The 26,981-nt window shown below is 38.3% G+C and overlaps 1 protein-coding gene across 1 annotated transcript in view; it reads left to right on the top strand.

The window, feature by feature from the left end:
• CDC42BPA (CDC42 binding protein kinase alpha) overlaps positions 1 to 26,981 on the top strand; it is a 328,701-nt gene that overhangs the window by 293,444 nt on the left and 8,276 nt on the right. The window contains 6 exon segments of the mRNA XM_043511659.1: positions 699 to 761; positions 1,615 to 2,208; positions 4,530 to 4,627; positions 6,116 to 6,200; positions 12,411 to 12,534; positions 13,918 to 14,035. Coding sequence (XP_043367594.1) covers positions 699 to 761; positions 1,615 to 2,208; positions 4,530 to 4,627; positions 6,116 to 6,200; positions 12,411 to 12,534; positions 13,918 to 14,035 — 1,082 coding nt within the window.

Raw genomic sequence — 26,981 nt, forward strand, 5'->3', positions numbered from 1 at the left:
AAGCAAGACACAAGAAGTAATTCTTCCACCTTACTCAGCATTGATAAGGCCTCAACTGGAGTACTGTGTCCAGTTCTGGGAACCACACTTTGAGAAAGATGCGGACAAATTAGAGAAAGTCTAGAGGAGAACAACAAAAATTATTAAAGGTCTAGAAAACATGACCTACAGGGAAAGGTTGAAAAAAATAGTTTTAGTCTGGAGAAAAGCAGACTGAGGTAGGGACATAATCACAGTCTTCAAATATGTAAAAGGTTGTTATAAAGAGGAGGGTGTTTTCCTTATCCACTGAGGATAGGACAAGAAGCAATGGGTTTAAATTGCAGCAAGGGACATGTAGGTTAGATATCAGGAAAAATTTCCTAATCGTACGGGTGGTTAAGCACTGGAACAAGTTACCTAGGGAGGTTGTGGAATCTCCAGCACTGGAGGTTTTTAAAAACAGGTTAAACCAACAACTGTCGGGTAATACTAGATAATACTTAGTTCTGCCTCAGTGCGGGGGACTGGACTAGATTATTTTTTGAGGTCCCTCTAGTCCTACATTTCTAGAATTTTATGATTTTCTATAAGTGACAGAACTTCATGTATCTGCTTTATGTCCCTCTTTTGAAGCAGTGTCCAAAGAGAAATGCCTCACCTTTTTTTTATTTGTTTTTCTTTTAATTTTGTTTTTTTTTGTTTTTTTACTATCCTAGATCATGAAAGAATAGCTCTGGGCAATGAAGAAGGGTTGTTTGTTGTGCATGTCACCAAAGATGGTAAGATGTAATGAATTGTATTAATTATACTAATGTACAGTTTGAGTAATCAGAAAAATGATACTCTAAACTTTGTTCTCTTTCAGTATCTTCTAGATCGAATTTTCTAAGTTTTACAGTTCCAAAGATGATTTTAATAACTGCCAGCTGTGTAGCTTCCACATGGGAGCTGATAACCAAGCTGTTCTGTGTTGTTTCTGCCTCTGGCATCATTGCCAGTAATAAAGATTCTGCAACTGAAATGTAGCTTCTTTGCTATATTTGCAAGATTTTGTTGCATTAAGCAGAATGGTCTCTGCAGATATAACAGAAATAAAAATTTGTAAATTCTGCAAAGTAAGTAAACCTACCACAATGGTACAGACCTTCTTGTTCAGTAAATTTTTACTTTGTCACTTTTCTGACTATAAGCAAAAACAACGAGGAGTCCTTGTGGCACCTTAGAGACTAACAAATTTATTTGGGCATAAGCTTTCATGAGCTAGAACTCACTTCATCAGATGCACTATAGGCACTCTTTTTAAATTAATGGTTTTCACATGGAATTTGCTTTAATCGATTTGCAAGAAAAATCCACTTCTCCTCCCTTGCATAGCTGTTGGGAGGAAGAACAGCATATTTGACTGAGATCACTACTCAGGTCCTCAAGCAGAGGAAGGAGAAAATCAGGACCTAGTATTTCTAATATAAAAACAAGTGGAAAAATGGTTTTATTTGTGTTGTAATTTTGAGACAGTGTTTATATGTCCTAAGAAAGCAGTAAAGGGTTTTCTTTAAATTAATCCTTTTTGATAGAATTTTTTAAATCAGAATGCATTTTAAGATAGGTTTACTTCAGGTTTTTGTTTTGTAGAGATTATTCGTGTTGGTGATAATAAGAAGGTTCATCAGATTGAGCTCATCCATAATGAACAGCTCATTGCAGTGATCTCAGGACGAAACCGTCATGTTCGGCTTTTCCCTATGGCAGCCCTGGATGGAAGAGAAACTGAGTTTTATAAGCTGGCAGAGACAAAAGGCTGCCAGACAATAGTTTCTGGACAGGTACGCCATGGAGCCCTTACTTGCTTGTGTGTGGCTATGAAAAGACAGGTCCTGTGTTATGAACTGAATCAGAGCAAGACGCGTCACAAAAAGATGAAGGAGATCCAAGTCCTGGGAAATGTCCAGTGGATGTCGGTCTTCAGTGAGCGGCTCTGTGTGGGTTACCAGTCAGGATTCCTAAAATATCTCTTGCATGGAGAAGGGAACCCATACAGTTTGCTCCACCCAGATGACCACACCCTATCATTTATTGCACAGCAGCCAACTGATGCCATTTGCGCAGTCGAAATCTCAAATAAAGAATATCTGCTGTGTTTTAGCAGCGTTGGGGTTTATGTTGACTGTCAGGGCCGAAGATCTAGACAACAGGAATTGATGTGGCCTGCAACACCATCCTCTTGCTGTAAGTGTCTCTGTGTATTAATATAATTGTGTGGGTATATAATTATTAATTACTACTGTTTGTATTTGAACTGCATGTGCAGTGCCCCAGGTGCACTCACAGGGGGCACTTTATGAATGTATTACCTAAAATTTTGCCTGGATCTCCAAATCTAGTCAGAGGGCCTAGTTTTACACTTGTGTATCTGACTTATGCTGTTGTTAATGAGAGAACAATAGAGACTCAGGATTTTCAAACTTGAATATCTAAAATCATCTAAATAAGTGGCCTAATATTCAGAGTGTTTGAGACCTGTCTGCTCCTTCTGAGATCATGGGATTTTCATGCATTCAGCGTTTCTAAAAATAATGACAGGTTTCACAGTAGCAGCCGTGTTAGTCTGTATTCGCAAAAAGAAAAGGAGTACTTGTGGCACCTTAGAGACTAACAAATTTATTAGAGCATAAGCTTTCGTGAGCTACAGCTCACTTCATCTTATGCTCTAATAAATTTGTTAGTCTCTAAGGTGCCACAAGTACTCCTTTTCTTTCTAAAAATAATGTCACTTTTATTTAGGAGTCTAAATTTAGGCCTCCAAAAGTGAAAATTTTGGTCAACATCTGGAGCTGTCAGGGCCATTCAGTTCTGGTGGTTTGGTTTATATCTGTCTCTAATATTGTTGTGCATTTCACTCCTTTCTTCCATCATCTCCATTTTCTCCTCTTTTTCCCCACTCAACTCCTCTGCTCTTCCCCTTCTCCCTCCCAAAAAAAAAAAGAAAAGAAAAGAATTCTGGCAAACAGATAGTATTGACCATATATGCTATGAGTTTAAGAAAAAATCATCTTCCTTATAAAAACATGCCAAGATTTTTTATTCCAAGACATTCTCTGTTAAATATTTATTCCACATTTTTTAAGGACATGACTTTCAGTCTAAAAGAGTAAAAAAACAAAATAAAAAACAAAACCCTATCATACTTTTCTTATGGCTTTAAAAGACTGTCTGAATTCATTTTAAAATTAGTTTAAAATATACAGAAGTCCTAAAATTTGCTAGTTAATAAGCCTGGTATATTTCCAATTGGATTTTGTTGTTTTTTTTTAAATATATAATTGAAATTCTTTCTTTGCTGTGAAAGCAGCATACTCAGCCTTCGGGAAAGAAGGAGGGTTTCACATTGCCTGAGTGTAGCCCTTTTTGGCTCTTGAAGGAGAAGCATTGATAGGATCCAAAGGGAAACTTGTCAGCTATTTCTCATTCAAAAGGATGGTGGCTACAGAATTAGGGCCTTGAAAATGAATGGGTCAAAACAAGGAGAAATGTGGACTGCCTATGCAAAGGTTTGAGATTTTCACTAATAGGCCACCAGTTCAAAGACTACCCAACCTGGTCATTACCATTTTTAAGATTTTTTGATTGCCTGTGTGAAGCAAGTTGATGTTCTAATTCCAATTCCTAATGAATGTACATCCAGTCTCAGAAACCACTGTCACAATCATCACAAATTTAAACCTTCATTAGTAAATTCAGCCGAAAGGTCAAATCTTGTTTGATATGGATCACCGTTAGATTTAGTCCCAGCAGAACTAAGTTGAGGCACATTAGAGAGGCAGTACGCTATTTCTTCCATGCTGTATCTGATCTATGGATGAATGGAGGACTTAACTCTCTAGAGCTGTCAGTCTGGCACATTTCACTAGCACTAAATTCTGTTAAAATCTAGAAAATAGGAAATGAAAATCAAAACCAGGGGAAATGTGAGGACTGTCTTCTCAGTTCCTGGTTCCAACTGCTGTTCAGTATAGAGTTCCAGAAATGAACAGCTTGGTTTCAAAATCCAGTCAAGGTCACTGTGTACTTGTCAACCACATCATTTCATTTACAAAACCTAAGCACTTAAAAGCAAGGTAATGAATAATTAAGGGTACCATAGAAAGAGAGAGAGAAACATTAAACTAAAATTAATTTTTCAAATCAGAATAATATTTTATGATTTATATCTCAAAATAGTTTGTTTCTGCAGAGTCTTAAGAAAATTAATTATTCTTCTTTGCCTTCAAAATAAATCTTTCGGCAGTTTTAAGGTCAATCAGACTTTCCAAGCACATGTTATAGGGCTGCCAAAATACAGTTTTGTGATGAAAGTCAGTTGCATCCTTAACTATAGAGAAGGCTTCTGCTTCTCCAGAATTGGAAGCTAGCCCAGTGTTCTCAGAAGTATCAATAATACTTGGAGTATATTTCAATGAATGTAGTTAAAGTATCCTGAAGAAATTCTGTGCTATGAATCCTGTGTTGGCTAAATGCATATGACAATGTATTTAATCCTTCCCTCTCAGGTTACAATGCACCATGCCTCTCAGTATACAGTGAAAATGCGGTCGATATCTTTGATGTGAACTCCATGGAATGGATTCAGACTATTCCACTCAAGAAGGTAACTAGCCTTAGGCAGCAAACCAATTTGGCCAGGCTATGATACTCCTAACAAGTGTGTCTAAAAAGTTGATAGCAGCTGGGATATGGGACATCATTAAAGAATATACTTGAACTGAAAGGAGCTGCTAATAGAAAGACTAATGTGCACCTTGACCTGCGGTCTGCTTCGGCTACAGTTTCATCATTGCAGATAAATGAGTGGTGAATCAATACCCAGGAAAGTCTTTTGCACTTGTTGGGTTTTTTTATAGAATATTAATGTCATAGAAACTGATTATTTCTGTGTTATTGCCATAACCTAATAGATATTACAGATTGAAAAGATCTGAACAAGTCTTGCCACGCTTGGAATTTCAGGATGTTATAACCAGCTATGATTAGAAATACTTTGGTGGGACCAGCACAAATACTACTAGAGTTAAAATGCTTTTTGGAACACAGGTTCTACATCAGTGATACGGAGGAAATATTTTCATTGCAAAAATACAACATAACACAGCAAAGAAAATTTTTTTGCTGGGAGAAAACTGTCACTTCATTACTAAATACTTTATTTTTCTGCACTCAAATGTTCAAGAGTTGAAAACTGTTTGTCACACCTTGGGCTTGATTAACCAATGTGTTGTTCCAATTTTAAACAGCCAAAAAGTTTCATTCCTGCTAATCAAGATGAAATGTATTATCTTTGATTACTGGTAAACACAGAATGGTAGTGTAACAAATGAAGCCACTTTTCAGCAAGAGGGGAGCTGCTGTATGTAGGAGACTCAAAAATGGTGATTTGATAGAAAGTTTTTATTTTTCAATAGAATATACACTCTAAATATAGTAAGAAATGATTTTCATCTTTCGAAATTTGAAACTGCAAAAATCTGTGTGTCTTGACACTGCCGCACAACATCAAGTTGCAAAAGCATCATAAAGATGCTAATGCCCTGACAGAGGTGTGTCTTAGTGCTCTCTAGGCTTAAGGTCTGAAAAAAAAAAAAAGACTCACTGCAGAACCATATGTTTGAATCCTGGGAATTTAGCCCTCCATCATTTAGTTAAATACATTGTTTTATGCAATTTACCTTGGGCAAGTTACTTAGATGAAGACTTAAAAACCAGGATTGCTTCTGTATTGGGTGATCATTAAAGAGGCACTGTCATTCCTCACAAGAACAGAGAATTCTAGGGTGACCAGACAGCAAGTGTGAAAAATCGGGATGGGGGGGTAATCAGAGCCTATATAAGAAAAAGACCCCAAAATCGGGACAGCTGGTTACCCTAGAGCATTCCCATGTGCCATTGGCCAAAACTGCTTTTATGCTACTGTTATGCTGTATACTCTGCACCAGTTGGCTCCCTCCAGTCACCTCTGAGATGGCTGTATCTTAGTAAAGCTTGTTTTACACAGTTTGTAATGCTCTTTGGAATCTTTCAAGACGAGAGGCACTATATAAATATGATTTATTATTAAGATATTTGTTTTAAATTGTTTCAGGTACGACCATTGAATACAGAAGGATCACTAAACCTTTTAGGACTGGAGACAATTAGATTAATATATTTCAAAAATAAGATGGCAGGTAAGTAAGGGAGAGCAGATTTTACAACTGCTATTGCTTCTTTTGAAATAGCACCTTGCTCTGGCCTGGATATTTGAGTTGTGGATTATTATATCTCAAACCCATCTGTATTTATTAACTTGAAAGCAAATCAGATACTCAGATATCACAATGATTTGGAGAAGTATAGAAGTCTACTCTAGTTACATTGAACCTTTTCTCTTTTCAAACTTGCAATGAAAAGTATGATTTTTTTAAACTTAAGTTTAAAGAGATTAGAAAATAGAGCCCACCAAAAGCCCAGGTTCGTCACCTTAAATATTTGGAAAATCTATGATTATGTTTTACTTCAAAATTTGATTCTTGTATTTTGGTGTGTTCAGATCCCAATGCCACCATCTTAGTTACTGTCTTTAATTTCTTGGTGATAAAGTAAAGGATTAGAGCAACTAAAAAACTGTTAAAATCCAGAATCCGTTGTTGCCAAAAAATGATTTCTAAAAATACAATAGGGAAAATGTAGGCTTCCATAAGGTTCTCTCTAATTCTGGCTTAAAATCATTTTTACACATATCCAACCCCTTCCCCCAAAACAGTCCCCCTACGACTCAGAACCTATTACGGTCAGAAAGCAGTGCAGTAGCATTCTTTATAACATACTGACAAAGGCCATCTGCATTTGTGTGCCAAAGAGTTGGCTTTGAAATATTGACAATTTCTTATGCTGCTTTATAGTACGTTGCTATGAGATGTTTCTGTGTTGCTTGCTTCAGTAAAAATGATCAGCTAAAATATAAGTTTCAGACACATTTTTTGTTGTTTTACTTTAAAGTACTTTTACTGTTGGTGTGTGAGGATTTTTTCTAATTTTCTTTTTATTTAAAATTAATAGAATGTGACAAGTGCTATATAAATAGTAATAGTAACAATAGTTATAGTAGTATCATAATCAGATTTTAGTTAAATATATAAAATTGATCCATAGAGAGAAAAGAGAGTAACTACTTTAAGTAAATAATTTTTACTGTTGTGAGTATAAAAATATAAATGCACGAGAAGCGGAATGAACAGAATGATTGCAATGGTATGTAGGTTTATAACTATACACCCAAAAAGGCACAAGTGGCCTCTAAAAGTTAAACTAACAGGAATATAATTTTCTAGAGAGAGAGAGTATCTATTGAGATCCAGTTATTGATGAGCAAATTACTCTCAGTGGGATAGAAGTGGTAGAGAGGAGCAATAGGGGGCAGAATGTACAGAGAATTTGCAGATCTAAATGAGGGCTGGGAGTTAGATCAGGAGCTAAACTACCCCAACAGAAAAGTGAGCGAAACAGGCTTTTTGCTCCTCTACACATCTCAGCATCTTCCAAAAAAGCGTATTCTGCAAGTTTATCTCATTTAAGATTTGTAATTTTTTTCATACTAGTATAGACCATGCTTTATGAAACCAGCCATTAATCTTAAGGAAAGAAGGAGTTATATGCAAAGTTGCATGCAAAACCTAGTATGACAATGGGCAGTTGCTGTTGGATGAGTTTATGCATGGTACGTGTCTGTAGGATCCACATGTTCAAAACCCAAAAAGCAGTCTTAGCCTTGTTTGAAAGTGAGGTTCCTGTTGTTTGGTTAACATTGCTAAAGATCTAATCCCTAAGGCCAGGTAGGGTAGTGATCGATCTATTGGGTTGATTTATCGCATCTAGTCTAGACGTGATAAATCGATCCCCAAGCACTCTCCCGTTGACTCCTGTACTCCACCGCCACAAGAGGCGCAAGCGGAGTCAACAGGGGAGCAGCAGCAGTCGATTCACTGCTGTGAAGACGCCACAGTAAGTAGATCTAAGTACGTCGACTTCAGCTACACTATTCTTGTAACTGAAGTTGCGTATCTTAGATCAATCCCCTCTCCCCCAGTGTAGACCAGGCCTAAGAGTTGGTTGTAGGAAGCAGCCTTGGTTTTAGTGATCATATTCAGTTTAAACTAAATGGAAGGATAGACCTGCAATGAGGATCCTTAATTTCAAATGGCAAACTTAAAAAAATTAATGCAAATGGACCGGACTGAAGAATTCAAGGAGCTGAAAGAGGAGGAGGTTTGGAGTTAGCTTCTGCAACTTTGACTTAAAGTATCTGAAGCCTGCATCCCAAGCAAGGGGAAAAATTCATAGGGAAGGATTGCAGACCAAGCATCTCAAACAGGTTAAGAGAATGCAGAAAGCCTACCAAGAATGGAGGATGAGAGATCAGCAAGGAAAGCTACCTCTTGGAGGTCAGAAAGTATAGGGATAAAGTGAGAGCTGCCAAAAGCCAAATAGAGTTGGACCTTGCAAAGGAAATTAAAACCCAATAGTAAAAGGTTCTATAGCAATATATATAAAAAGAAAACAAGGAAAGATGTGGAACTGCTAAGTACTGGAGGATGGGGTGCAGATTAAAGATAATGTAGGCATGGCCCAACACCTAAACAAATACTTTGCCTCGGTTTTTAATAAGGGTAATAAAAAACTTGTGGGTAGTGGCAGGGTAGCTAATGGGAAGAAGAATATGGAAGTAGAAATTAGCACATCTGAGGTGGAAGTCAAACTAAACATCTTAAGGGGACTAAATCGGGGGGCCTGGATAATTTCTATCCAAGAATACTAAGGGGACTGGCACATGAAATTGCAAGCCCAAGACCAAGGATTTTTAATAACTCTGTAATCTCAGGGGTCATACCCTACGACTGGAGAATTGCTAACATAGTACCTATGTTTAATAAAGCAAAAAAAGTGATGCAGGAAACTACAGGCCTGTTAGCTTGACCTCAATTGTATGAAAAGTCTTGGAACACATTTTGAAAGAGAAAGTAGTTAAGGACATAGAGGTAAATGGTATTTGAGATAAAGTACAGCACGGCTTTACAAAAGGTAGACTGTGCCAGAAAAACCTGATCACTTTCTTTGACATAACTGATTTTTTTTAGACAAAGGAAATGCAGTAGATCTGATCTACCTCAATTTCAGTAAAGCATCTGATACAGTTCCACTTGGAGAACTAGTAGTTAAATTGGAGAAGATGGGGATTAATATGAGAATTGAAATGTGAATAAAGGAACTGGTTAAAAGGTAGACTACAACATGTCATACTGAAAGGTGAAGTGTCAGGCTGGAGAGAGGCTGGTGCAGTTCCTCAGGGATTGGTTTTGGGACCAATCTTATTTAACATTTTTATTACTGACCTTTGGCACAAAAAGTGAGTGTGTGCTAATAAAATTTGTGGATGACGCAAAGTATTGTCAATACTGAGGAGGACCAGAATATCGTACAAAAACATCTGAATGACCTTGAACACTGGAGTAATAGAAATGGGATGCAATTTAATAGTGCAAAGTGTAAGGGGTCATGCACTTAGGGACTAACAACAAGAATTTTTACTATAAGCTAGGACTTCTCGGAAGGAAGAGACAGAGGAGGAGAAAGACCCTGGGAGTATTGATTCATCACAAGATGACTATGAGCCATCAATGTGATGCAGCTGTGAAAAAGGCTAATGCGGACTGAGGATGCATCAGGCAAAGTATTTCCAGTAGAGACTGGGACATGTTAGTACCATTATACAAAGCACTGGTGAGATCTCATCTGGAATACTGTGTGCAATTCTGGTCTCCCACGTTTAAGAAAGATGAATTCAAACTGGTTAGGTGCAGAGAAGGGCTACTAGGATGGTCCAAGGAATGTAAAACCTGTCTTATGAGAGGAGATTCAAAGAACTTGGCTTGTTTAGCATAACCAAAAGAAGGCTGACTGGAGATATAATTGTTGTCTATAAATACATCAGAGGAATAAATACCCGGGAGGGAGAGGGATTATTTAAGGTAAGCGCCAATGTGGACACAAGAACAAATGGTATAAACTGGCCATCACAAGTCTGGGCTTGCAATTAGATGACGGTTTCCACAATCAGAGGAGTAAAATTCTGGAACAGCTTTCCAAGGAGAGCAGTGGGGGCAAAAAACCTAACTAGCTTCAAGACTGAGCTTGGTAAGTTTATGGAGGGGATGGTATGATGGGACTGCCCACAATGGCATGTAGCCAATCTGCCACTGCTAGCAACAAATATCTCTAACAGCCGGTGATGGCACACTAGATGGGGAGGGTTCTGAGTTACTACCGAGAATTCTTTCCCAGGTGTCTGGCTGGTGGGTCTTACCCACATGTTCATGGTCCACCTGATCACCATATTTGGGTTCGGGAAGAAATTTTCTCCCAGGTCAGATTGGCAGAGACCCTGGGAGGTTTTCATCTTTCTCTGCAACATGGATCACGGGTCACTTGCAGGGTTAAACTAGTGTAAATGACGGATTCTCTAACTTGAAATCTTTAAATCATGCTTGGAGGACTTCAGTAATTCATCCACAGGTTATGGGTCGATTACAGGAGTGGGTGGGCAAGGTTTTGTGGCCTGCAATGTGCAGGAGGTCAGACTAGATAATCATGATGGTCCCTTCTGATCTGAAAGTCTATGAACCTATGAGTCTCTACTAGGACATGACTAGGCATGACGTGGGAGGATCTCCCCCTTTCCCACAGTTGTGGCAAAAAATATCAGAGTTCGAGTGTTTCATAAGAAATAGTCTCTTTGGAGCAAGATATGAGTGAAGAAGCAGTTTGCATTGAGTTTCTAGATGTTTGGCAGAAGTATGATGTTCTAGTGATTTTAAGCAAGGTTTGCTAAAGAAAGTTAGTGTGTGAGGCCTGAGATCCTTTCTCTGGCCTTCTGAATGTTTTGGGGCTGTTCTAGCCTTCTTTGCTAAAAAGTTGTATGATGAAACCTTGTGGATTTTGTTGGTATGGAGAAAATAAATTTATATTTTGTAGATTTTCAAGGGCATTGACTTTTCTTTGTCATTATACAATGCCTTATTTGACAGAATTGATAGAAAGGTATTTTGAGAATGGAGTGTATTTGTTGCAGCTCTACTGTGAAATTTAGAACATCCTGTTATCATCTGACATACCCCATAAATCCAAAGAAGTTTTATTTATCCATGGTAGGAAATGGGGGTTATCTGAAATTGCCAAGAAATGAGGTGAGAAAGGCATTGAAATTGAGTAACACAATAGATTTTCTCCATGCATTTAGGGTATTCAGTATAAGAGGGTTTGAAACAAAGTCGTCTGGGGTAGTCTGAATAGGAGACTTTTCCCCAATGATTATGGTAATAAGCAATTTATTTCAATTTCTACCCAGTTATTTTAATTATTGCTCAATATTTGCATTGCTGTAGCACCTAGAAGCCCCCGATCAAGGCCCATTGTGCTAGATAGGGTACACTTGTAATAAAGGCAGTTCCTGTCCTAAAGACTTTAAAAATTAGCATATGAGGAAAGGCCGATACATGAAACAACCAAGAAACAGGGAACCTGAAGGGAGGACAAGGTGATGTGAAACTGACTTGTTTAGTGTTATTCCATAAACAAAAACTACTTTTAAAAGGATTTCAGTTTGTATTGCCCCCAAACTCTTAAAGCAAGTAAATATGAAACCATGGGATACTCCTTTCTGTACTATGCCCTACTGTCCACACAGCACATTTCTACTGGCAAAGACAGACTCCATATTTTCACAAGGAACTTCCTTCTGCCTCCAACTGTTAAGAAAACACACTAGTCATGACACATTGATCTCCCTCGCACTAGAATGCACAAATTTAATTGCAACCTCATCAATATTAGCAAATATTCAGCGCGCATATATATGCATGGGTTAAACATGCTGTTTATTCTGTTTGTGGGGGAAGAATGAGGTTATATTTAGCCTTCTTGGAGACTGCAGTAGGACTGTTCAGTTGTAAATGTTGCAGAATCAGGCTGTTACTGATTAAACTACATTTTTACAAGCTTTGTTGTTCTGTTCATAGTATTTCTGGTTGCTCAGACATAACTTGCATTCTGTTTTTTCCTGAGAGGATGTGACTTCTGGGGTGAATCCTCCAGTGTGACTCTAGAGTTGACCGAGTGTCCAGAGAGCCAATGTATTTTGATCTACCACTGAGGATTTTTTAATTTATTTATGACCTTCCTGTTTTCCTATTTGGCCTTCTGAACACCCACCAGCTTTTTATGCTCTCTTACAGGGCAGCTGTCAGATGATTTAGGTACAAAAGCTAAATAAAATTATTTGTTCTAAATGGTTTATTAAATTACCAAGTAAGCAACCTGTTGGATATTTTTGATGTTGTTTCTAGAGGGAGATGAACTGGTAGTTCCTGAGACATCAGATAACAGCCGGAAGCAAATGGTTCGAAACATCAACAATAAGCGTCGTTATTCATTCAGAGTACCAGAGGAGGAGAGAATGCAGCAGAGGAGGTCGGTATTCAACCTGTACTTGTCTTCTGTACATGCCTGTAGGCCCTGAAGGAATGTCTGTCTGATGTCAGTGTAGTATTTCATTTGTTAGAGAGAGTTGCTTTCAGACATTTGTCTTTTCACCATTGTGTTTATCTTTGATGTATAATTTGTATTAATACTAGTCTGGATACGAATATGCACTGAATATTTCAGTACTTTGATTCCTTTTTAATAAAATATTTGTGTGAAACAGTTTCTGTAATTTGGAATGCATGCCCCCACATACTGTATATACATATATATGTGTGTGTGTGTGTGTGTGCATATTCTGTATATATAAAAATCTATAATAAACATTTTACAAAAGGAGATTACATTGCTAACTATTGATATGGATTAATTACTTTCAGACTCTGGTTCTGCCTTTTATTGTTTAGGGCAATACCCATCTCATCCTCAACAGTATTCCAAGGCCTCTTTTTTTTTTTTTTTTTTTAAGAATGTATTACTTAACTGATGAGTCTGATGCAACTGTCCATAAGCATGCTCTAACTCACAGAGAGGTCACCTGAAGGGTGATGCTTCAAGACATGTACATGAAATATAAATGTCTTTAAAGGACTGTCAATCAAAATAGTCCAGAAGTATCTTTAGAGTTCACATTAAACCTAACTTTCATGTCACTGACCACTTCAGCTACCTGAGTTCCTTTTGCCAGCAACTGTGTTAAAACACATCTGAAGAAATAAATGTTTTTGTTCGCTACCAACTTTTCCACTGGAAAACATGGTTGACCTTCCACTTTGCTTCCTGTTCAGCTCTAAGAAAAGGAACAGCCGTTGTACAGTGATGCTAAAATGCCATAGTTCTTGTCTTTATCTTTTCCAAGTTGCTTGAGGTTCTGTCTTTTTATTAAAAAAAATATTTTGAATTCTGAAATGAATGCATCTGTGCCATTTTTGGAGAGCTCTTAAAGTAAATCTGACATAGAATGTGAAAGGTAGTGCACTATTCTTCTAATTCTTCTTTTATCTTCTGTCCTTCATCTCTGCTTCCATCTTTGCAGCACCAAGTCACCAATGAGCCCGATTCTGCATCTTTTCTTGAGTACTGTCTCAGCTCATACTGGTTGTGCAGTCTCTGAATCTCAGTAACTATTTTGATTTTCACGGGTGTGGGCTGTTAGCCTGCAAAACAACATTCCTTTCTTCCTGCCCCCTTTCCCCAGGCTGGGGGCTGGAATAGATCAGCAAGGGTTATCCATCTGTTTAACATGGCCAAATATTTAATTTACCAATTTCCATTTTAAAGTAACAAATAATGAAACTATATTTATTTGATCTTTTTAATGTCCATCTTTCTCATGTATAAAATATCTAAACTAAGTATTTTCTCTTACAGGGAGATGCTACGAGATCCAGAAATGAGAAATAAATTAATTTCTAATCCAACTAATTTTAACCACATAGCACACATGGGTCCAGGAGATGGAATACAGATCCTCAAAGACCTGCCTATGGTAAGCAAGTGGGAGAGAATATATGAATGAATGAATATACCTGCAATTGCATATAAAAGAGAAATTAAAATTTGGTTAGTGTTAAATATATATTCAAAATGTTACCATCTTTCATACAAGCAGCAACGTAACTATTGAAAATGGATATAAAGAGTCTGTACTGTCCAAGGTGGAATGTGTGCAGTTACATACTGGAGAGGCAACTCGTTGGTGGCGCCTGAGTTTATACCAGGCCAGTTTGTCAGCCCAGACAGGTGAGGCTCAGCCTAAACAAGAATTCCCAAAAACTACAAAATACATTTTCCATATTTTTATGTAATTGATAAACATATGCAGTTTTAAGAACAAATTGTGATTTGATTTAAATGTCACAACTCACTCTCTCCAGTAGTGAAATGCAACACCAGAAAGTTTGAAGAAAGTGCTGCGTGAGGCTCAAGTCTTGGTATAGCTATTTGTGCCAAAAGAAGCTGCCTTTTTACTGTAGTAACTTAACATCCCCAGGACTCACTTTATGAAGGCATTGCTGTGGTAACCACGGCTTAGTGAGGTGATGCAGTTAAGGCTGGGCTGCTGAGGGCTTGTAGGGAGTAGGTAAGGATGGAGCCTGTGCTCTGCACCTCTCCAGCTCCCTCCCCCTTTTGGTGGGGCTCATGCATGTGCACAAGTAGCCGATGCTGTGCCCCAGGCCTGCTTCATGCTCCAGCCCACGTAGCAGCAGCGCCAGCTCCCGAGTCCACCTGTTGCTTTTTCGCTATAAATAAGGTAAGCTTTTAATAGCTATTACATTATACATTGGGCAGAGGTGGAAATAATGATTTTGTCATTAAAGTCTCACCTGTCAAGAAAGTCACGAGCCGCCATTAATTTATGCGCAGTCACTCACACAAGCTGTTCATACAGCACACATTATGGGGGGGGGAACAACAGCCTCTGCTCACGGTCCAAATTAACAGGGTTTGGACTTGGGTTTTCTGTGGAAATTCAAAGAGATGGGTTCCCCCGCCGAAGGCCACACAGCAGCTTTGACACTGCTACTATGTTCTCAGAACACAGTAGCATCTGTGGTGCCTGGTTATGACTCATGCATGGAATGGCCAGTGAATCTTTCTCCTAACTCCAATGTTTCATTGCCTTATGCAGAGTCCCCTGCTTGGTCTCTCTGCAGCCTGCTCCCCTTGTATAGTGGAACCATATCAGTTCTATTGTGTCTAGGCCCAGGTTTCATCCATGCTGAAGTTTCCATTTTCCACTCTTTCTAACCAGGCTGCTGTGTCTGCTGGCATCATTGAAACAGAACTGCTTGTGTGAAAACTACTTTTTTTTTTTTAAATAATTAAACACCCACTGAAGTGAATGAGTTCTGAGGGGCTGTGGCCTGAATAAGTTTTTGTTCATGTAACTTGTAGGCATATATCATAAATACAATGGGCATGATCGTCGCTCTAAACTAAATGATCATGACTCTTAACTAAAGTTTATGGGCCTAAGGCAGCAGAAAATGTTTGCAACTGTTAATGGTCCTTGAGAAAAAGTGGAGAAGATGGTGGTAAGGCAGAAAAAGGATGTGTGCAATGGTATTGCACTACTTAGGGTTTGGGGCATAATTTCTGACCTCAGAATGTTCGTTTTACCTCAGTTTTGCAGCTGATGGTACTTTTACATTGCACATTACCATAAAGCCCTGCCTATTGAACATTAACTATTTTGGCAGTATCTGGTCATCGGCTGAGGAAAGTAGAAATGCAGAGAATGAAGGCTCTCTAACCAGTAATGGAACACTCTGAGAATCCTGGTATTGACAGCATTAATAGTGAGAATAGGCAATAAACAACAAAAAGGTAATTATTAGTCAAATAAGAACAAACCAGATAGTGAAGTGCCTGAGGCAGATCTAAGGGAACTTGGCAAACAGCCAGCGTTTATCTTACTAATAAAGAACTGCTGGAAAAGGGCTAGTTTTGGATCCCAACTTCAGTTATTTTAAAAGAAGATAATAATTTATGGAGGTCAAGGGTTTAGGGTTAAAGCTATACATGGGAGAACGTTTCTTTTGACTTTTCCACTTTCAGCTGGAACTTGAAAAAAAGCATGACTTTTCTAGAGGAACGAATATCTGCTTCTCCTGGAGGTGGGTCAAAAAGCAATACTGTTAGTCACCCTCAGTGAAAGGGAGCCAATAGCTGCAAAGACTATTGACCTAGCCCTATTCCTAGTAGCAAAACTGAACTGAGTGGAAGTGTGAAGTGTCCCTTTCTGAGCTAGTTTATAAAAATACATTCATCCGGTGTTAACATTTTGGAAGTGCCATTGTTTTTCCTCAATGTCCCCAGTTCTAAAAGACTTTTTGCTCTAAACTCATTCTGATTAAACAGGCTTTATTTTAATTAAATGATCACATTTAGAGTTAGGATTAGTTTTCTAATTCTCACCAGGGAATATGAAATTTTGGAGAAAATATGTGATTTCCACTTTTCACTTAGAATGGATTAAAGGACATTACATTTATATACAGTGTAGGACTTCTTCACTACTATAGTTTAGTACTGAAGTTAGCCTTAAGAACTCACTGCTATAGGTTAACATATGGACCTCAATTTTAGGATATATTACTGAAGTTAGACTGGATTTCACATTTGTTATTACAGTTGTGCCTGCAGTGCTACACGACTTAGGATAAAAATTACAAGAGTTATGTCAATCACCATATTAATCACCTGGGGTCAGGAAGAAAATTTCCTCTAAGAAATGTTATTGCACTACATGGGGTTCTTTTACAGCTTCCTCTTGAGAGAGACACTGTACCAGATTAGACAGACCTTTTATTAGTCTATTTTGTTCACACTGAAGCAAAAAGGAAAAGGGGACATCTGTACTTAGAGCAATTTAAATCTAGACAGTAATTCTCTGCGCTCCCGTTGCATAATTTCAGAATTTGTACCTGGATAAGGATTCTTCTCCAGGCAGCTGTTTCCCCATGCTGCTTTGAAGTCCAAATACCATATTTCTGGCATTACACTCTGTTACCATACAACTGAATGTGATGTTGGAAATCAAATACAATTTATAATGTCTTCACTCAAGGATCAGTTGGGAATAGAAGATAGGCTGGGAGTGGGCAAGCCATTATCTAAACACAAAATACTTCTCAGAACTAGAACACAAGGTACAAAAATAAAAAAAAAAGGTGAAGAGACTTAGCATGTTAGTCTGATACATCTCTATGCTTTTCCTGTATGATAGTTCCACTTTGAAGGAAAGGAAATGCCTTTGAAATTATTTCACAAGCTCGTAGCTTGTTATGAAAATTTAAATAGGAGTGTATGTCTGAGTGTGTAATAATTCTGATTTGGGATTTTTATATTCATGGTGCTCAGATTGCATTTTCTGCCTTAGAAAATAGTGTTCATGAAAATTATTTCCATGAAATATGGAAAAGACTGGAACATTTTATTTTTTGAACTCCTTTTTAAAGCAGAACTAGACAGGGACAAGCTCAATACTTTTTACATTTCAAGATTTCTACCACTTGGGAGTGCAAAATGTGCAGGTTAATCATTTCACAGCTAAAATGCATTTGTCAGACTATTTTTATCAGCTCTAATTTTTCTTTTTATTTGAGAAAAGTCAAAGCATTGAATTTGTATAGCTTTATATTTAAACAATGTGTCCTTTAAATGTTATAATGCAAAAATGTTAAAAAAAAAAAGCTGAAAATACAAAGAAAAAGAGGGCTTAATTTTCCACCCTATTCATGTGAGTGAATCCTTAGCTACCCCCAGTCTTGCATGAGGATCTGCTAGCTGGACCCATATACCCAGTCTGAGATTTCATTGAAGTCAGTGGGATGCTGCACAAACAGTAGGGTCCTTGCCAGTAGAACCTGACGCAGGATAGATATTTAATCACAGGATTAGATGAGAGGGGTTTGATTGTGAAATATGGAGACTTTTATCTCTGGGTCTACAGTTTGTATCTAGCTCAAGATGGTAGTAATGTAAAATAACTGTTGTCTATCATCTTCTTGGTGACCATTGTCAAATGGGTTGAGTTTCTAGTGGAGAACTGTCCCTACAACAAACACATCCACTATCACGGTTTGCACTAACTGAAATTCTCAGTGTCAAGGCCGAAGACTGACTGAACTATAGAGCTTAAACTCCTAGAGTTGATCCTCCAGATCCAGGTTGAGGTACATTGGCAGGGCAGTGTGTGAGGAAATCTTGTACTGTCTATGCCCATGCTGTACCCATTTTTTCACAAGCACTAAAATGCACTTTTAAAAAATTGAGGGCCGGGGAGAAAACAGGCTTAGTTTTGTATGCTAATCCCTCTTCTCAGTGTTTTATCTGTGTGTTCCTTTTGGAGTATAAACTCTCTGACCAGGGACTGTCTGTAAATAGGTCTTGTACAGCACTAATTTAAAAATGAATTAAAATTTTAAGATTTCAATTTCAAAATCTTTAAGTTATAAAATAATTAGTAAAATTGAGAGTTTTTAGCTGTTCCAAACTATGGGACATATTCTCCAAAATAGATGTCAGCACATGGACGTGGAAATGCACACCATGTATTTTTGAATTTGCCTATGCGTGTAACAATATGCTCATAAAGATGTCATTGCTTTCTGTGTGCAGTTTGCAGGTTTGTGGGTGCTTATATGTACTTTGTGAGCACAGTTCAGACATCTGTTTTTGAAAAGTTGTCTGTTTAAGGAGTAAGTCAAACTATTGGATGTGATTGGAGTAAATTGCTGCCTTTTAACACAATCCTATGCTGTACTCGCTGTGGATTTACCCATGCATCTGCACATAGCCCCATTGAGATCAATGGGGCTATGTCTACACTGCAGCTGGGAGCAAGTCTCCTGGCATGGGTCAACAGACTCGCACTACAGGGCCTGCACTAGCATTTTAAAATTAGCAGTGTGGACATTCTGGCTTGAGCAGAAACTTAGACTCTCTGGCCCACCTAGTCCTCTAGGCTTCAGAGCCTGAGCTCCAGCCTAAGCCAGAACATCCACACTTCTATTTTTAGTATGAGTCTGTCTGCCCAAGCTGGAAGATTCTCTGCCAGCTGTAGTGTAGACATACCCAGTGGGGATCCAAGTAGGCTCTGTCTGCTCAGAGCTCGGTGTAGGATTGTGGCCGTCATGGTGAAAATACAAAAGGCAATGAAAACTGTAAAGTTTCTAACAACTATACTTTCATAATATTTTAATGGTTAGTTTGAGTCTCTTTGTGGTAAGTGGGTTCACTTTCTTAAAAGAACAAAAGTTCTTATCTGCTACTAATAGAGCTGTAATTATATATATTATATACACCTAATTCTGGATCACTGTCTTGATTTGTGTGATTTAGAATCATTCCTGTTAGTATCCCCAGACTTATGTATTTACACTTTTTTCCCCTACCAGCCTGTCACCAATTAAAAACACGTGAACTTTTGTCCTGGCAATTCAGTACATTTTCTGGTCTCCCTTCTGCCCTCTTGACTCTTGAAGCCACTTTATCATGGATGCTCCCTTGTAGTGAAGATCCGAATTCTGGAATTACACTTACTGCAGCACATACCAACTACCTGTGTCCATCGGATATGCAGGACTGATTTTACATTCATACTCTGCATGCCTGATATTTTCCTTACAGGATTATTCTTGACAGCCATCATATTTGAACTTGTATTCATTATACTTAAATCTGACTTAACGATGCATAAATCATTATATTCAGTAACCAACCAGATTTACTGAAACTCGTAGAATTTTACATGCAGAGGCATTCGGAGTAATTATTATTATGTACTTTTAGTATTACGTAAAGCCAGTGGGAACCCTACATTTGAAGACGTACTGTGATCCTTGGACGGAGGATTGGTTTCCAAAAGTGCTGCTGTATCCTGGCATTGCCACATTAATGCATGCTGGCTAAACATTTTTATGGTCTGCTGGGGGCCTGCTGTCTGCTTCCAAGCTTGTAGTGTTAGGATTTTTTTCCCTTATTGGCTTTTTAAAACATAGCTTCATTCTGCAGCAAGCACACTATTTTGTACAGATGGCTCAGCAATCTCTGCTTTCCACTTGAGACCATTATCAGAAAAGTGGCTTCCCTTACATTGATGATAGTACTGATATCCTAGATTCTGCTACCCATAATAACAGCAATTAGTATACATTATACACCAAATGCTGTAAATCAGTAATAGATGCTTTATTGACGTGCAATGCTTCACAACACAAATATGTAAAAAAGCAAATTGTTGGGATCTTACCAGCTCAGATTGAGGGAACAGTAGAGAACAGTAATAACTACTGTTTGAGACTGGAGATAATATATATTGGGCTGTCACTTTGTTTCGCTGAACTTCTATAAATTCCTTGGTTAAAATAACTGCCTTAGGTTTAGCAGACAAGTCAGCTGATTGATTTGCAGCTATCTTGCACCATATTTTGTTTTTAAAGTCCTAACGTTGCTCAGATTCTTTTTTTTCAAAAGTTGGTGAGATCAGTTGGACAAGGGAAGGAGAAAGGAGATTAGGAAAAACTGGTCTAGTTTGCCATTGGCCATTCCAGCCCAAAGCAGAATGACCTCCTGAATATTCACATATGGAATGATTCTGTAGATGGAGGGAAAATGAGACTTAAAAATATTCAAATAAGTCTCCTGGATGTAGATGTCTTTGAATCACAAAAGCACCTGTGTCAGCACATTCTTTGGAGACTAAATATAAATTGGTTTTGTCTAATTTGCAGATTTAATTCACTTTTTTCCTTTGTCTATATTTTACATTTTGGGAGCACAGCACCCAACAATGCTGAGTTCACCTATAAAAATACTTGCATTTTTGAGTGTCTTTCTGCCTCAGGCACTAAGGGTGTAATTCACTGCTGCATAGAGAGACAGTACAAGGCCTAAAGTCCCATAGGTCTTATTTTGGTCTTTGCTGATGGATAGGTCTTTCCCTGTCCTCCTACACAGGGTAAATTTCACCCCACTAGCCTGAAACTAACCAGTTTGCCTTCCCATGCTCACCTCCACTCTTGCCCTGCTGACACCCTTTGTTCCCTGAAACTATAAATATAATATATCCTTATGTTGACTTTTGGGGTTTTTTTTAAATAAAATCCTCAAAATGTCTGCATAATAAGAAGCAGGTCCTATGCTTTTTCACTGTCATGCCCCCCAATCTTCCCTCCCTTACCATCTCATCTTTGTTCACCTTCCCTTGTTTGTGTTATGTCTAACTTAGATTGTAAGCTCCTCAAGGCAGGGATCTGATGCTTTTCCTTTGTCTGTAAAGCACCAGGCACATCTATGGTGCTGTTTGAAGTATTTAATAATAATAATAAATATTAGAATCCATTCCCAATGAGTTATAAGTTTGATTTGTTTTAAGTTTATGGCAGTAGCCAGGGTCACAGGGACATGGGATACAATGTAAAGAAGTTGATAAGGGGATTGGTAGGGTAATCTAAGGATCTGCCTATTTTCTTGCAAGCAGGATACTTGCAGTGAATTTGATCCAGTCTTTCAAATTATGCTTATCCCTGCAGATGGTGTTTGCTAGTCATTTCGCCTCCTGTATAACTAGTGAAACCGTTCCTCATAATCTTTTTCTCTCTGTTGTCTTTGATAGCCATGTTTTCCATATCCATCCCCTCATCATCACTTCAGTCTGATCTCCTCTCCGAGCAACTTCAAGCACATCTATCACATGACTGTTAATTCAGCTGAAAAATTCCTCTTTTATGATTCCATAAACCCTGCATACTCCCCATCTCTGCGCTCTGTCCCTGGTACACCAGCCTTTGTGACTCTGAGGGTATGAACGGCTGAGTTGGGTGTTCACTGTACTAACACTGTGTGGTTTTCCTTTTGCCTAGCTAATAACATGGGAAAAACAAAACTTTGTGAATGGTTTCTTTCACCTCTTAACCCTCCCCTGGCTGTTCTGTATTCTCATTCCATCCTGATGTTTTACACTGTTGGTGATATATGAAGAAACAATTTTTCATAGCTTAAAAAATTAAGGAGCAAAATTATTGGACTGACCCTTTTTCCTAGGAAAATAATGTTCCATTTTAAATTACTAAAAAGGGTGTGGAAGATTAAATTATGGAGCTTTATATTCCACAGTGTTCATCCTCTAGCTGTCAGCAATGGAAAGATATTCTGTATTCTTGATAGGTTTGGGCTGGAAAAGGGCTCAGGATATACCTATGTTGAGCCAAACTTTTGAGCTGTTTATTAAAAATAAACTTTTCTGTAGTGCAAGAACTTTGTATGGTCCTTTACAAGAGTTAAAAGAGAGGCTCATTTTGTGCCCTGAAGAGTTTACAGCCTAAATTAGACAAACCTATAACAGGATGATAGACAAAGGGAGTGACTAAGGAAAAAAACAAAAATAGTCTGAGCTTCATTATGGAGAAAGAAAATCCTTTAACTATATTTAAGCAGAGACTAAGGTAGGACAAGAGGCGATGAATAGACACTTTGACTTGGATGGTAAAATTTTTAGGGCAGGGACAGCCACTTTGTACTATGTTTGCATAGCGCCTAGTACTGAGAGGTCCATGGTCCATCACTGGGAATCCTGGGCTCTACAGTAATACAAATAATGAATAATAATAAAATGCTCACAAACATACATTGCATAACATATTGTTACCGTGCACTGTGTTCTGGCCTACAGTTCTGCCATACACTGCCCTGCCAGATTATCTCCAGTAGGACCAGAAATAATCTGCAAGGGAGATTGTACATAGATGCCATTGCTTGATCAGGGTTGTGTGGGTCTTATTCAGAGCTCACTGAACTCCAAGAAAAGACTCCTGTTGACTGCAGTGTGCTTTGGATTCAGGCCCTTTATGCACCTATATGCAAAAGCTTGACTGCTTGGAATGCCCTTTCACTGCTTCTTTTGCAGAGGGCTTATACAGCAGTGTTTCTGCAGGTTTGGGTAACCTAAACCAGAATCCACTACAGATTGCTGTTGCTGGATAGGGTTTTCAGGTCTGTGCCTATGTACAATACTTGCAAGAATTTGGACCCCTCAGAGAAAGTTACCCTTTTCACATAAAAGGGGAGGAAACTGCAATTCAGAGTTCATGCTGTCAACAGGAAAATTTGGGGGAATCAGAAGAGGCCAGCCATGCACAATTAAATCCCGAGGACTGAATACATGGTTAGTTGTCACTGTCAGAAAAGTCCTGGCCATCACAACCACAAAATAAGCAAAAATGAAGTAACAGCATTTTAGAGAAGATGGTCTATATGTGGTCATCTGCATCTGGTTTGTTCAATCTGTTTAAACTTGTGGCTTTTTCTGGGTGGAGAGTTGTGTGGAATATATGAGAAGAATACCCAACTTAATGCAAAAATCCTTATTAAGTAGGATTGAAATTCATGGTTTATGCAAAGGCCAACCCACGGCTTACGCCCCACTGAAGTCCCACTTTGCATCAATGACTATCCCCCTTGGTGCACCCATTATTTTCTATATTTAAAACATGCAGGTGTATTTCAGTAAGTGATTCACGTCAGGACCCAATCCTACATCGCTTCCTTACTCTTGTGAGTGACCGCACTGAAATCACTGAGGGCTGCTTGATTGGGCCCTTGCTGTGTAAAATCCTGGTAAAAATAGAGTACCCGCAGTACTAACATTGCAGTTACACTGAATTCAGTGATGTTACACTAGTGTAAAACTGGAGTGACACCAGTGACTCAGGAGCCCTCTGTGTGGGGCTCAGCTCGAGCTCCTTACAGCAGAAGACGCTTGGCTTGTCTGAAGGAATGCATCTTCTCTGTGGCTGGAGGAGAGAAACGGTACTGTGTAAACCAGGGGATGTTTGGGTTTTTTTCCACTTAGCTTAAGGACACTAGTACTCTTCTTGGAACTTGGGATTTGCTCCAATACCAAAGCAATGGGCACACTATAAGAACCTGAATAGGATGGATTCAACAATCTGAGTTCAAAAAATGTGTCTGTAATGCATATGAGCTCTCATATTGCTTTGTGATTTTATATGATCTAAATAACCTTGTACAGTGGGAAACAGTAAAACAAGGTTTGTTTAGTGATAGATAAATATAAATCCCAATAGGAGGCTGCTTAGAAAATACAATGGAAATCTCCTATAGAGACAAATTTCACCCATGTCTCTGGAAGGCCAATGTGCAGCAGGACTGATGTAGTTTCATTGCGTAAAGAGGTGAATTAAGGAAGGCTACATGGAGGTATGGTTTGGGGGTAGATCAGGGGCAACATGGTAGAGGAGCAGGAGCAATGCCAGTAGATCCACCATTACACAGATCTACCAACCATTGTATATGTGCAGAGTAGCAACCCTCCTCACGTCTGTTTCATTATCTGGCTGAGATCATGATCTGCATTCTGATGCACTGAACTAAGGGACTTTCACCTTCCATCACTACAATTAACTCAGACTGCTCTGCAAGCAGGTCTCCACTGCAATTATTGCCTCTTCAAAGGCTTATCGTCTATTCACTGTTCGTTTGTTTATTTTTGCTTGGTTCAGTGCTAGTGATGGATTTTATATGCTGGGATTTGAATTGTTTGATCTCTGTGTGTTTAAATGGTTGTCTCAAGGTTATTTTTTCTTAATGACTTTTAACTTGTTGCTCTTTACTGTTTTATAACCACTGCTTTCAGATGCTGTTTTGTTACCGTTGTTTCTGTTCTTTACTGGCATTGATTTTTTTTAGAAGAAAGAAGAGTGGAACATTTGCTCTGAAAGGATAAACATTTATAAGGATTACATGGACTTTCCAAACAGATATAAGAGAAAACAATGGTGCTCAAATTTTGTGCCTGCCATCTTTAATGGTTTAATGTGTCACAGCTGATCTCTTTAAAATTAATGTATTCTTTCCAAGAACCAAAATTTTGTTCCCAACCCCATCCCCTTTGTTGATTGATGTTGCTTAGTTTCCGTTGAGGGTAGCCACCTTATCATTAAACTTACCAATTCTCTTTGAAGAACCATCTGACAAGCATAAAAGCCCCTTTTTGCATTTCCAATGTATTAATCACAATATATAACAACTCAGGGTGCTGTATTTGGTTTTCCCTAGTGTGTCTCAGAATACCTCAATAGCCAAACACCCTTGAGTGCTTAATACCTTATCATTCTGTGCAGTCTTAACTGTTGCTGTTCTATCCATATGCTCATGTTGTTGTAAACTATATCAAAATTGCCTACCATGTGCTGGATGGCACAAGAACAAGCACTGGATACTCCATTTAATGTTCTGTGATAAGTGAGATAAGATTGTTGTCAAATATATTTCATTTGTTCACTGCTTTCTGAAAAAAGTGTACAAACAATGCAGGACAATATATTCTTGGGAATTATTTGAAAGGCACATTTTAAAACCTGCAAGTATTTGCTAAAGTACTGTTGGGAACAATCCAACATTGGCAGGGAGACAAACTGGATAATCAATAGGGCTTTTCCACCCCTAGCGTCTCAGATTTTCTTATGGTGGTAACAGAGAGATCCTGGAAAGAAATTCACACTTCTTGTTTGCTTATTACAGATTAAAAATGAATTGTTCTCTCCACATGTAAGAATGAGGAGGGGGCATCTCTTATTAACTCAGAAGGATTGATTGTAAGTGTAGCATTAGAAACAATGACAGGTTTCAGAGTAGCAGCCGTGTTAGTCTGTATTCGCAAAAAGAAAAGGAGTACTTGTGGCACCTTAGAGACTAACAAATTTATTAGAGCATAAGTTTTTGTGAGCTACAGCTCACTTCATCGGATGCATTTGGTGGAAAACTTTTCCACCAAATGCATCCGATGAAGTGAGCTGTAGCTCACGAAAGCTTATGCTCTAATAAATTTGTTAGTCTCTAAGGTGCCACAAGTATTCCTTTTATTAGAAACAATGGCAGTAACAAACAATTCTTAGCACTTTACATGTTCTAATTGCACTGCTAACTTTAATCCATTCCTTATCTGGAAACCCTCTTTTAGCTGTAACCTACCTAGAGAAATCGATAGTTACTTTAAATTATTGTACATATTCTTACCATCTATTGGAGGAGAATAAGTGTATAGATATGGAGATGTTTTATACACCTATTTATCAACTAATGAGAGCTACAAAGTGTGATATGATGCACACTGCATGAAATAGTTCAAGCTCACATTTTCCCCTGTACACTGACTTTACATACTGACTTGATATGCCTGTATTATTATTGACATGCTATTAGACAATAAGAAACCATAACTTAATATGATTCTTCTATAAAAGAAAAAAAAAGTATTGATTAATAAAATGGTGTGGCACTAGATGTGTGTTCAGATCTTTTTAACCTCTCTCACTGTGGGGGCTAAAAGTGGCAGTGTAATTCTTCCTCATCTCTTCTTCCTAAAGGTAAATTTGAGATCCCTTGCAGCTCAGGTGTCTCTTATGTAGTAAAGGTAGAAATAAATATAGTATAGGTGAGAGAAATGGTTTTAAAATCTAATAATAAAAGGGTTACGTATTGGGAACATGATGTGCACAAGGGGAAGGGCTGCAAAGTGTGCAAAAACGCCCCTGAAAATGGAATGACAGCGATGGAATGTCTGGGTTAGGGCTTTTCCCTGCCATAAACGTGGTGCGAGTCTGGCTGAGCTTCTTATTTTTTGTGCTGCAGGATATTTTGCTAACTGATGGCTACATGTCTGATTCTCTCGGAGAAAATACCCATAGGAGGGTTGGGCAGAGCCAGTTCCAACCTTTTTATTGCATTTTTAAGTTTCAGTAACATTCTTGCTTCAGAAGGCAGCTGCAGTTGTGAATTTTCTTTCATACTTAACTGCGTTATCTTAGTATAATGAAGATTTCATGGGTATTAGTGATTAAAAAAAAAAGTATAAGGAGAGGGTCCATTTTAAAGACAAAATGGAATGAGTGCTATAAACTGCTCAG

The sequence above is a fragment of the Dermochelys coriacea genome, chromosome 3, assembly GCF_009764565.3.
Source record: "Dermochelys coriacea isolate rDerCor1 chromosome 3, rDerCor1.pri.v4, whole genome shotgun sequence".
Taxonomy (NCBI): Eukaryota; Metazoa; Chordata; order Testudines; family Dermochelyidae; genus Dermochelys; species Dermochelys coriacea.